The sequence below is a fragment of the Adiantum capillus-veneris genome, chromosome 8, assembly GCF_014529385.1.
Source record: "Adiantum capillus-veneris isolate H3 chromosome 8, ASM1452938v2, whole genome shotgun sequence".
NCBI classification, from domain to species: domain Eukaryota; kingdom Viridiplantae; phylum Streptophyta; class Polypodiopsida; order Polypodiales; family Pteridaceae; genus Adiantum; species Adiantum capillus-veneris.
The window spans coordinates 153,204,305-153,216,879 of record NC_140938.1 but is presented as its reverse complement, the minus strand read 5'-3'; the positions used below and the strand labels follow the sequence as shown (position 1 = coordinate 153,216,879).

General features: G+C 43.0%; 1 protein-coding gene across 1 annotated transcript; it reads right to left on the bottom strand.

The window, feature by feature from the left end:
- Positions 1-2,425: 2,425 nt before the first annotated feature.
- On the bottom strand, positions 2,426-6,002 carry LOC147453190 (pentatricopeptide repeat-containing protein At3g09040, mitochondrial-like). The gene has a single exon (XM_086518661.1). The coding sequence runs from the start codon at positions 5,860-5,862 to the stop codon at positions 3,268-3,270; it is 2,595 nt and encodes an 864-aa protein (XP_086374787.1). The 5' UTR covers positions 5,863-6,002; the 3' UTR covers positions 2,426-3,267.
- Positions 6,003-12,575: the final 6,573 nt, after the last annotated feature.

The following is a 12,575-nucleotide window of genomic DNA, read 5'->3' as shown; positions in this document are numbered from 1 at the left end:
AATATTCCGACAAAAAAGCTTGAGACTGACCGTGAAATTTTTGATTTTCTTACGAGTGAGTTTTCTTCACGCACGATAGCTTCTCCTCATAACGGGGGCCTTACAAATATGTGTTTTTAATACTAAAAATTACAAGGGATAAATCAAGCTCTATATTTAACAGCATATAAACTTGAGTTGTCGGAGAGTTATCAAGTTTGTCGTGTCTTCCACGTCAGTAAACTGACGAAATCGATTCACGATTTGGAGAACGTAGTTTCTCTAAAACTTTTGGTTGACTTGATAGAGCCACCAAAGGTATTGCATGAACCGGGAAGGATTCTAGGGTATCGAGATAGACAAACACGTCATAAAGTATACCAAGAGGTACTAGTGAGGTGGACAGACTTAAACGAGGAAGTTGGAACTTGGGAATGCCGAAGTTCGATTGCCAAGAGATTTTTCCATGTTGTTTTCGAGGACGAAAACTCTTTATAAGGGGGGATAATGTCACATAGCCCCCCATAATGGTAGTCGGGAAGGCGGGGTTCAAGGGGAGACCGCTCGGTCATAGTGCCCAGGCGGTCAGACCAATGTGGACAGGTAGGCCACACTATAACGGGTCCAGGAAGGAGGGACAAACCTCATTCTTCTCATGGCTGGGTGATGAACTAGAGATCACACCCTCTCATTCCCGTAGCGGCGTTATGCTAGTATAACATGGCATATGGTGAGTTATTTCTTTGTTTGATGACATATTCGATGTAGCCATTTTTTTCTACAAAGTGTGGTCTTTTTTCAAACACCACATCTTGACTTGAGTACCTTCTTTGCCTCAAAGTCGTAGAGTTTGTATGCTTTAGACACACTTCTTGCTCTTTGCCTCTAGCTTGGTTCTTATACGATTTCCAATGCATGCATAGTAGAAACCCACAAAAGTAAAAACTGAAGGCATCTTACCCAAGTAAGCTTCTTGAGGTGTCTACCCTTTAATTCCTTTTTGTAGCTTCTTTTGAGGATATACATTGATGTATTTACTGCTTCTACCCAAAAAGAATATGGCATCTCTTTGGCTTTGAGTACGCAACATGCCATCTCTACCAAGGTGCGCTTACAGCATTTCACAACTCCATTTTTTTGTGGTGTGTGAGCAGTAGTGAGCTAACTCTTGATGCCATGCTCATTGACGTACTAGTTGAATACATTTGAGCCAATTCTCCTCCTCAATCTATGCGAAGCATCTTAATCATCTTTCCAGTCTTTCTCATACAAATACATCATGCTATAAATAGAATTTTGTATTGTATATGTGAATAACCTCACCTTTTCTACCTCTACAAGTACCTTTAAAATAGAGAAATTTGGGCACCATTCTTACACATATGGCGTACTCCTATTTTTTTAAAATTTAATCATCTCCATAATCTCATGGCAAGTTAAAAGGACCAAGTAACCCCCAGACTCGTTTATTGCAAAGTGGACACTTTCATGTCAAGTTAAGAGGACCAAGTAAACCCCATACTCTTTTATGGCAAAGTGGACTCAATAAAAGTTAAGGATCCCAAAGTGTATATTGCAACGATGGTGTCCATGACTTTTATTGCAATATACACTTTGGGATCCTTCTTAAGGCTGGGTTCAGACAAGCCCGGCGGCAGGTTTCCATGGTTATTAACTGCCTCCACTTCTTTGTCCACACAAGCTGGCCAAACACAATTATCCTAATGTTAGAGGGTAAATAGATCGGCATTCAAAGTTAGCCCAATCGTAAGGTGTTCAGCTATGGGGTAAGGAGAAGGTAGTTCGAAGCGCGCATCTCGCATTTGGCACCCGATAACGCATCTTTCTCGGAGGGAGAATGGTGGGTCCGGAGTGAAGCTACGATTTTTTGACCCAATCAGCACGCACCACGAGCAACACGCCCCATCTCCTCTCTCTTCCGCTGGCTATTCTAAACCTAACCCAAGTGGTTGCTCTTTTGTTTCTCAAGAGGAGCCTGAGTGATGTCAAGTAGCCCATGTATGTAGTTTTCTTGCTTCCAAGGCTAGATCCGGACAATTCTTCTATCTTTCTTCAAGATTTTGATGGCGCTACTTAAGTCTAGCCTCCTGTGCTTCTGGTCCAGCCTCATGTCCTTCTACAATGCACCATATAGCCCTTATCAACTAGAACTAAGCCCCTTGTATCAATCAAGGATTCCTTTTCTTGAGTGTTCTTCCCAGCTAGGTTTGCTTTGTTTTCGCTAAAATTCAAGCTCGCCGCTTCTTTTGTTTAGCTTAAGCTCTAGCCACCACATGCACAAGAGGGGTGCTCAAAACATTGGCTTGAAATGGCATCTTGGACGGTGGGTAACCTACTCCAGAGTTCATACACCTCAACTATGTTTAGTTGGCAAGTTAGTTCATGTTGACCCATTGTTTACTTCAACGCATGCTCTTGAGTCATCTTTTTCATCACAAGCTTTGCAATAGCCTTTGCATCTTTCTTTATGCCTTTACTAGTCTGTGTCTCCACTGGGGGAGGTCTGAATGGCCTTATACTAGCTCACTCACTAGTCGTCTCTCTCTTGTTCATCTCTAGGCAAACACATTTGGGCCATTGAGGGGTGTAGAGAGCCAAGATGGATCCACATGAGCTGGAACAACCACTCATTAAAGATTCCTAAGCCAAACTCTCAGGTATGGCTTGGTAGTAAGGCTGGGTTCACACTGCCCACTTTTCTCCTAGCTAGATCGATAACAAAGCGTGACTAATGTGAAGCAGTTCAGACTGCACATTCGGAGCTCTTAGCTATGCTTGGTTGGCATGCTGACTCACGCCCAGGAGTTCTCATTGATCTTTTAGCCCATGGCTTGTGCTCACCTGCCGCAACCAATCACATAACTCTGCAGACTTGAGCAACATGCTTTTCCGCAGCTGTGTGTGAACGCCACAGTGGATTATGTGTGCGTCCTCATTGCTTCCGGGTGGAAAAGGGCTGGGTTCATAGCGTGCAGTCTGAATGAGGCCTAAGGATGCTCATCTTTGTTCACTCTCAATTCCGCTCTTAAAAGTGTTGCAAGACTTCTAGCTAACCTTGGCGCACACAATGAATCCATGGGCACGACGTGGCACAGCCCAGTCACACCTGTCAATACGTGAAACATGGGTGACCGACCTCCCATGTAGACTTGTGGTAGTCATTCCAAGCTATTTCCAATGTTTCAGAATTCTTCAAGGCACGCTAGTCTTATTGTCTTAGTTCCCCAAGTTCTTACATATTAAGAGAGTGAGTACCCAATTCATGTTCTATGTGATTTTACTTATCACACTAGTAGCATCATTCCACATTCCAGCAACAGCATAGATATTTGACAGCATTAAACGAGCTCCAGTGTGCTTGGGATCCAATTCAAATATCCTGTCGGCGGCATGTTTGGCCCGCTTTACATCACGGTGAACTTTACAAGCACTCAGAAATGCCAACCAGGCCACTGGACTAGGATGATTGGGCATCTTTTTTAGTAAATCTTCTGCCTCATTGAGTAGCCCTGCTCGACCATAAGCATCCACCATGCAAGCATAATGCTCCACTGTGGGTTCAACACCATACACTGCAGACATTGAATCAAAATATTCTCTGCCAACTTTGGTCAAACCTGCCCGGCTGCATGCCAAAAGGACACTGGCTAAGGTGACCCCATCTGGATTCACACCTTCTCCACGCATCCTCTTGAAAAGCTCCAGAGCTTCTTTGCCACGGCCATGGTCAGCAAAGGCAGCAATCATGGCATTCCATGCTGCCACATCTCTTTCAAGAAGGCTTTCAAAAATATCATTTGCTCCCTTGAAATCCCCGCACTTGCTATACATGTTTAAAAGAGCAGTTTTCACCACTGTATCATAAATGACTCCAGTTCCAACAAGGTTGACATGTAAAGACTTCGCTTGGACCAAATCTATTGACCCCGCACATGCATCCAATGTGCTGATAAATGTAACATGATCAGGACTAAAGCCTTCATTCTGAACTCTTTGAAACAACTCGAATGCAGCATAGCCTTCTTGATGCTGGGCATAAATTGCTAGCATAGCATTGAAGGACACGATGTTATGAGTAGGTAGTCCCACAAACACAGAAACGGCATCATCTAGAGTGCCACAGTTGCGATACATATTCAACAAAGCGATCCCTACACAAGTTTCTGATTCCATGCCAATTTCAAGTATCAGACTGTGAAAAATTTTGCCATCAAGAGAGGTTGCAGGGCCAGTAATTGCATCTAGAAGGCCACTATATGTATATTTGTCCGGCTTCAAGCCTTCCTGGCACATTTGTTGAAATAAGAGAAGGGCTTCTTTTCCATGATTGCATTGTGCATATGCTGCAATAATTGCTGTATATAGCACCACATTCTTTGGTGACACAGAAACAAACAAATGTTTTGCATCTTCTAACCTCCCACATTTCCCATACATGCTGACAAGGGAGGTCTTCAAAAATGAATCCAGCTTGAGTTCATCTTCGATGATAAGGGAAAAGGCTAGATCTCCCGAGGTGGAAACCTTTGCATTAGCACAAGCATCAAGGACAGTTAAAAACGTTATAGGGTTAGGGCTTATGCCTTTCCGATCCAGCTTTGAGAAGAGCACCAGCACCTCACTGTACTTTTCATGTTTGACATATGCTGAAAGCAATGCAGTCCATGAGACTACATTCTTCCTCGACAAGCTGTCAAACACATTTTGGGCATCGTATAGGCTACCACATTCGCTATACATGCTGAGCAGTGACGTACCAACGATAATATCTGAGCGGGCACAAATTCCATTCTCAACAACAAAATGATGAAGTAGCATGCCTTCCGCTAGGTCTTGTGGCTTCACGCATGCATTAAGAGTGCTAATAAAAGTCACTTTACTGGCTTTTACACCAGCCTTCAGCATCTGATAAAACAATTGAAGGGCTTCCTTACAAAGCTTGGATTGCACATAGGCTGTGATCATGGCATTCCAAGCAACCACACTTTGCCGTTGCAGTGTTTGAAATAAAAGCCTCGCACATTGCAAGCATCCACACTTGCCATACATGTTTAAAACAGCAGTCCCAAGAACAACATCTATATGTATTCCCATCTCAGTGATAAGGGTGTGCACAATCTTGCCCATCTCAGAGGCTTCTAAATTTGCACAAGCATCAAGTATACTGATGAAGGTGACTCGGTCTGGTTCTACATCCTCACTGAGCATTTCCTTTGATAAATCAAGAGCCTCTGTTGCATGACCTTGTTTGGCGAATGCTGAGATTATAGCGGTCCATGTAACCACATCTTTATGCTGTGCAGCAAGAAAGACTTTGCGAGTTGAGCATAAGCTCCCACAATTACCATACATTGTGATAAGGGCATTGATAACGGATACGCTGGTTAACAGACTATTGAGAATCATGTATGTATGGACCAGCCTTCCATGCGTCAAAGACGATGCACTGGTGCAGGCAACGAGAACGTTGCTTAGAGTCCCATCATCCGGCCGTACTTGTTGCATGAGCATTTGATGTAGAAGCTTGAACACTTGTTCAATGTGATCAACATGAGAGTACGCAGCAATCATCATGTTCCAGCATTGCAGATCCTTGTGTTGCACATGATGAAAAACCTTGTATGCATCATCTGGGCAACCACAGTTTCCATACATCTCAAGGAGAAGCTTGCCAAAGAGGCTATCGCCATGGTGAATTCCATCTGCAATAATGCGAGCATGAATATAGTGGCCAGCAAGCAGCGCCTTTGATCTTGCACATCTCTGTAAGAAGCACGCATAAGAGGAGGGGTTGGGTCTAACATCTCGTGCGTGTAGAGATTGGGTCGAGCTGAGCGCCTGATGCAGAAGCCCTCCTTGCATGGTGAAATGGAGATGAAGCAGCAGGTCGCAAGCTGACAAGCTGCCACTCGACTACTCATACACTCGGGCACGCTCGGTGTAGCCATCTGCTGCACTCCGATCTCTCAACATTCCATGGCCAATTTAGTGTAGGGAAAATTACCAAAATACACTGTAATTAGACAAGATACTTACATTCCCAATCAACAAATCCAAAACATTGGAGGGTGTTGAGCAAGCCTCAAAATACCCTAAAATTTCGACTATACCCTTGCATAATTTTGGGATGGATTTGCCCCAATTTTGCATAGTCTAATGTTTATAACAATGGAGATTTATTGTTTACAAAATTATTCACCGCTCAGCTCACAAATAGAGGCATCTTTGTTCAAAAATGATGAATGATTATATCTGAAGAGTCATCAATACCATCTAAAATCCTAGTTCTGTCATCTTCTATTCAGAAGAACCAATCTTCCTATGAAGAGTTGCAAAAAAAATGTTTTTAAAGATGTTTGTGAGGTTGAGTAGCTCAAAATTGGAGGGCATTTTGGGGATTATTGGCCAAATATAAGGGGTACATTTGGAATTTTTGAAATTTGAGGGGTATTTTGAGAATTTCCACAAATTACAAGGATATTCTTGTAATTTTCCCTTTATTGTATGGAGGCCACAAGTCCAAAACCGTGAAGTGGAGTCCAACGTCCAATCCCCCTAAGTCCATAAGTCACTAACTCGTGAATTTCGACGGCTGAAGCTGTCTATGGCTATGGATACACACCCAGTCTCTACCTACACATTCACTATTTTGCAGACAAGCAAGCAAGTGTTACACACTAAAAATTATTTTAAGTGTGGAAGATCTATCAACTCTGAGTTGCAGCGTATTTGCTCAACACTCCTTGCAAGAAGTGTTGTCAGCAACTTGTTCCCTGCTCGAGCTTGGGCAGGGAGTCTTGGCAGCCCATGCTCTTGTCTGCAACCCGTTTTGCCCTGCCAATGGTTTTGTGCCAGCAGAATTGCACATGTCCACTCCCAAGCTTGGGTGGAAGTTGTGTAACCAGCCTGTGTCTATACTATCTATTAATGGTTGAACTCCCATCGAGTGCTTCTCTATGCATCCAAGATGGATGGGGCGCCAACCTTGCCATCCAACTCCTCTCCTGACAGTGCAAAAGGCTCTAATGTATCTAGGGTTGGAGGACGCAAGGACTGGCATGCTCCAGTGCATACATCGCTTCCTGCAAGTTGAGGCCCTTCCATATAGCAAGCTACATCCCATATAAGCCTCCATATGGAAGGTAAAGAGGCGGTCACAAAAAATGCATAACGAGGGGTGGGGTGGCGGACGTAGAGCCCCAATAAGCGGAAAATCCACAAGTGACACCGGCTAAATCTTGGTAGCATAACAATATATGCATCCACATGCCACATGATCTTCGTCAATACATCTACACACCCTCAACCTGCATCCCAAGTTCAATGCCCCCAACTCGATGAGAGGATGGAGAGGGATTTTTAAATAACACTACGGTGGTCTTCTTCCAATTCCTACGCCTTTCATAGAGCACAAGGCTTTGATAACAAGTTCGGATCTAAATAGGCGAGAGCCATCAAGTGGTGATTGAGCTCCTCCTCCCTTTGGTTTGTCTATAGAGTTGATATCCCATCATGCATGCATGCATCATCACCTTTCCTCTTTTTCTTCTTCTCTCTTCTTCTTCTTCTTCTTCTTCTTCTCTCTCTCTCTCTCTCTCTCTCTCTCTCTCTCTCTCTCTCTCTCTCTCTCTCTCACACACACACACACACACACACACACACACCCACCGGTGCTTCTTTATGGAGTGGAGCTGTGGGGTGGTAGCATCGGGAAGTCTACTTGGAAAGAGTTTGAGAATGTCCAAAAGCCTTTTCTCACCAACTTTCTCCAAGTCGAGACACAAACACCCTACATGCTCTTACTTCTTGAGTTCGGATCGCTTCCCATTGAGGTCTTGGGCATGCAAAGGGTTGTGGAGTACATGCTTAAGACACAACGTAGCCCTTTGTATCGACTTCCTAGAATCGCGTATGAAGCAAGTCAAAAGATCCAAAAGACATGCAAGAGCAAAATACTAAGTTCGAGGTGGATGCTTGACATCAAGAAATGGTTTGGAAGATGGGATGCATGTCACTTGGTCAAGAATGCGTCGATCGACTCCCAAGTTAATGAGGCCTTCTTACAACGCCAATGTATCATGGCTTGGGAGAAATTCGGAGGTTCTCGCTTCAGCCATTACACCAGACACGTTGCCCCGAACTACAAATCTCTCTTCTTCTCCGAACGAGGTAACCGAACCCATCCCTACATCCTTGAGCCCATCCCGTTGAGTGTGATCCGCACCATTGCCTCCATTCGTCTTAGCTCCCATTCTCTACGTTGCGAGAAAGGACGTTGGAGCACTGGCGAGGAGTCTCATTGACTTTGCACTTTATGCCCTTGTCAAGTGCGAGAGAGTGAGTATCACACACTACTTGAGTGCTCAGCTTTTGACCACATTAGGTCCTCTTCTCCCCATATATTCAGCCATGAGCTCTCCCTACATACCTTCCTCTCCCAACCACGATGTGGACTCTCTATTGCGACGTTCATTTCAACCATTCTTGAGCATCGAGAGTCACTTATGACCTCCACTCACACCACGTGACATGGTCATTTGGTCCCATAGGTCATATTTGACCTCCGAGGACGATAATAGATCTCTCTCTCTCTCTCTCTCTCTCTCTCTCTCTCTCTCTCTCTCTCTCTCTCTCTCTCTCTCTCTCTCTCTCTTCGTCTTCTTCTTCTTCTCTCTCTACATCAATCGTCCAGCACAATATCACCTTCACAACCCATGGAAAAACACACACACAATGTAGGCAATTAGGTTCTACCCATCTGCCTTCTTCCTCAATTCTCCTTTCACCTTTTTCAGGTTTCCTCTACCTTTTTTCTAGATTTTTTTATTCTTCATTGCTCGTTCTTTTGTCGTTTTCACCTACCAACCTGACGTGCAGTCCTTGAGAGGGCAAGTAAGGCGAGCCTCTAAGTGATCCATGGAAATCCACCACAAGGCCATGGTTATCAACTCACAAAGAGACAGAGGTGAAGAGATAGAGTGAGTGAGGAAGGCACTTCAAGAGTAGCTTTGGGCTCATAGTAATAGAGACACAGTTGGTGATGGGGAATCTAAGGGATTGACCGAGCTATGTAGATTGTGGAGATTTGGAATGAGTTGGATCACTTGACAGTTATTCTAGAGTTAGACTTAGAGTATCTGAATAAGTTCAGATGGCTAGATGACCATATGAAAACTTCAGACTTCAGATGACCAGACGAGAGATTTAAAATTTAGATGAATAAATGAACTAACATGAAATAGACTTCACAATATGAGACAACTGGGAATGCATTCAGATTCAAGATAAAGTTGAGATTACAAGTGGTTCAGATCCAGGTTTTGGAATGATTAATTGAAAAGTAAAAGTGATAAAAAGATCAAAGTTGTGTGCTCCTAAGCTCTCCTAGGCTCGATGAGATACAGAATCATAAGAAGTCTTAGAGTCAAGACACAAGAAGTCCCAAAATTGGATTAGTGGGTCCTATTTTATAGGCATCTATGTCGGGCTCTGACAAGTCGGCACGGTCGTACAGTACAAGACTGCGCCTCCACATGGCATCCGTCTTTGATGGTAGATTTAGTAATCCTTCACCTAGTGTGCGCTCCTTGCCGCACTGTCGAAGCAAGGGACTTGCCGTTACACCGTGTGCGAGCCATAGACGGCTCCAAGCACACAACTAGCTTAACTAGTAAGCTCAAAAGAGGGCAATGGTGTGTCACTCACCGCTCTATGCTCCTGCCGTGGAGGATTCCTCGCCGCAAAGAAGAAGGAGACGCCGCTACGTCGCGCTCAACCGCTTCACTGCCGCCGTGCCGCCGCAATGCTCGATCGCACTCTCTCTCTCTCTCTCTCTCTCTCTCTCTCTCTCTCTCTCTCTCTCTCTCTCTCTCTCTCTCTCTCTCTCTCTCTCTCTCACACACACACACACACACACACACACACACACAAGGAGGTGAAGAAGAAGAAGATGGAGATGGAGATGGAGCAAGAGCACTCTTCTATTGCACAAATGAGAGAATGAGTGAATTTTAGGTTTAGTTGGCTTTTATATGAGCTCACCCCATTCACACTTGGGCGCCCATTCTTAGCCAACTAATCCCTTGAATGTCCCAATTAGAGTGCGCCTCTCATCGGCGATCACTCTTACCCTTTTCCTATTGGTCCGACAAGCCCGGTACCTGACTCTACCAAATACATAATACACGTCCGTCGTAGGTGATGGGGTGTCCGTGAGCCGTGAGGGTTAACATGCCCCCCTTCCTGATGTAGATTCCGTCCTCGGAAGCTATTGAGTTGAAGCTCATTCGTCGAGGTGGAAGAGCATTTGAGATGAATGTCCTTAGCCTTCTTCAGTCACTGCAAAATCAAACAACATTGGCACAGTAATTGCATTCTCATAAGTGATTAAAAAGCATATGCAGTTTTAGGTAGACAAATTGATTGGTAAAAGAATTTCAAACAATTTGTCAGCAATGAACATTAAATTGCAATGTAATCAAATGCATAAACAGATGTCAAGGTAAAAAATTAAACAAGTCTGGGGTCGCTAATTTGACGGTCGAAAGACACTAGAGATCGAATATTAATACCATGGGTAAGCTTCTTAATTTTTTGTGGTCAATTAAGTTGTTTAATCGCGAGAGCCAAGTATTCATGTTCGAGGGCTGACTAGAGGTTATATCTAGAAGACCTTGTAGTTAAGCTACCACAAAAGGAATTTCTCATGAAATCATCGCCTGACTGATTACTTTTTCTTTGACCCCCCAAAGTCTTTTCACAGTGATTCAATTTTGATGTGTGCGCTTATTTTGTATGCCTTGGGTTTTTTGCTTTTCAAGTAAAAGCGCCCATACTGGGAACCTCTAGGGCTCTAGTACCATAGGCAATACATGTGAGTGAAGTACCAAATCAAGCTGAGATTTCTCTTCCAGCTTAAGATTTTACAGTGTGGCACTTTGATTTTTTGTTTGTTCATTTTCAGCATTTTAATTTTGTAACTTTGGGGGGTCATATAACACTGATACACCTCCCCAGGCTCATCACACTAGTAAACTCCCTTTATAATACTTAAGCTAAAGGTCAATAGGGTCAAGCCCACTAGAAAGCCCTAGTACATTTCACACAATGCTGCCTAAATCGGATTAAGAACCTAAGTAACCATTAATTATTAGGAAGGCATTCCCCATGGTATTAAGAGAAGATTTCTAACACCTAACTTGGTCAAACTAGTTTGTCGGACTGCTTGATTTTTAAACCTAGACAAGTGATTATGACAAAAAATTACATTGAATTAAATGTTTGATACTAAGCAAATGCGGTGAATATTAGGCTACCAATCACAATTAAAGCTGACAATCATAGATGCAAAAAAGATAAGGGGCAATGCTAATGGACAAGAAACACCTGTTTGTGTCGATGGTCGCGCTTGATTTGAAGAGTGAGTTGAGATAAAGATTCCATGAAGATCCAAATCCTACCAATAGCAACACGCTCCTGTACACACTAGGAAACAAAAGGAATACCTCCAGGAGGCACATTAGTGGAAAAAGGTACCAACACTTATTGAACCAACAAAAAACATAAGGAACCCTAACCTAATTATTTGCACTCCCCCTAGAGAGTCAAGGGAATAGGATATTGTAGAGGTTGGGGGGAAACCCTAAGGCTAAACCCCTATCCTTGTCGTCAAGATAAACAAAGTCATCATCCATGAGAGCATATGTGCCATCCGTGTAGTCGTGTAAATTTTCTTCTTCATCATAGGTGCCCATGTTTACTAAGAAGGTCACTAGACGCCTATAGTTATCTTGGTCAAAAGGGTAGGCTTCTGCAATGGGAGAAACGCTCTCTACTAAGTATGGATCAGACGTGGTCAAGAGACGTATCAACCATTCTAACTCCTCAAAATTCCTCTCACATCCTAGCGTTGTCGTGTTGTGACACGTACATAGTGGGAACGCATGCTACAAGATCTATCTTGTATTTTTTTAGATACATAATTATATTTCCTATAGTGTACATATGCATATTTAAGTATAATAATAAGCCTTCTATCTCATCCTATTATTTTTCTCAAGGGTAACATATCTTTACTTTACCATCAGAAAATACTATGGGAAAAGCATCAATAGCTCCGCCTCTTTAACTTGGGGCAAAAAGCATTGATTCTTTATTTCTACTATTTCATTATCATCTCACACCCTAGCTAGATCCTATATCTAAGGTAAACTCCAATATATATATATATTCTATGTATTTTTTATACTTTTCTTATATTTCTTTTTAAATAGCTACTAGGAGAGAATCAAATCCTAGTGGGACACTAGGTGGAATGATTTCAAAGATACACTTATTTTAATGCATTATTGCAAGCATGATTACAAAACTTTGTCAAGGAGCAATGTCATGCTTTCATATGGCATGAGGTGTCCTTTGGAATTAAATGAAAGTCTAGGCTAAGGAGACCACATGAAGACTTTTGCTGCCATAAATGGACCCTATTTTGATGAATTTTTTACACAAGGTTCCAATCCGAATTGGAAAAAGATTTTAAAATGAAAATCGTAGCTAATGAGCTGAAGTTTTTGCCCATA

Bases quoted from the DNA above. Each gene is read 5' to 3' on its own strand.
- LOC147453190 (XM_086518661.1), bottom strand. From the start codon at position 5,862: ATGCAAGGAGGGCTTCTGCATCAGGCGCTCAGCTCGACCCAATCTCTA.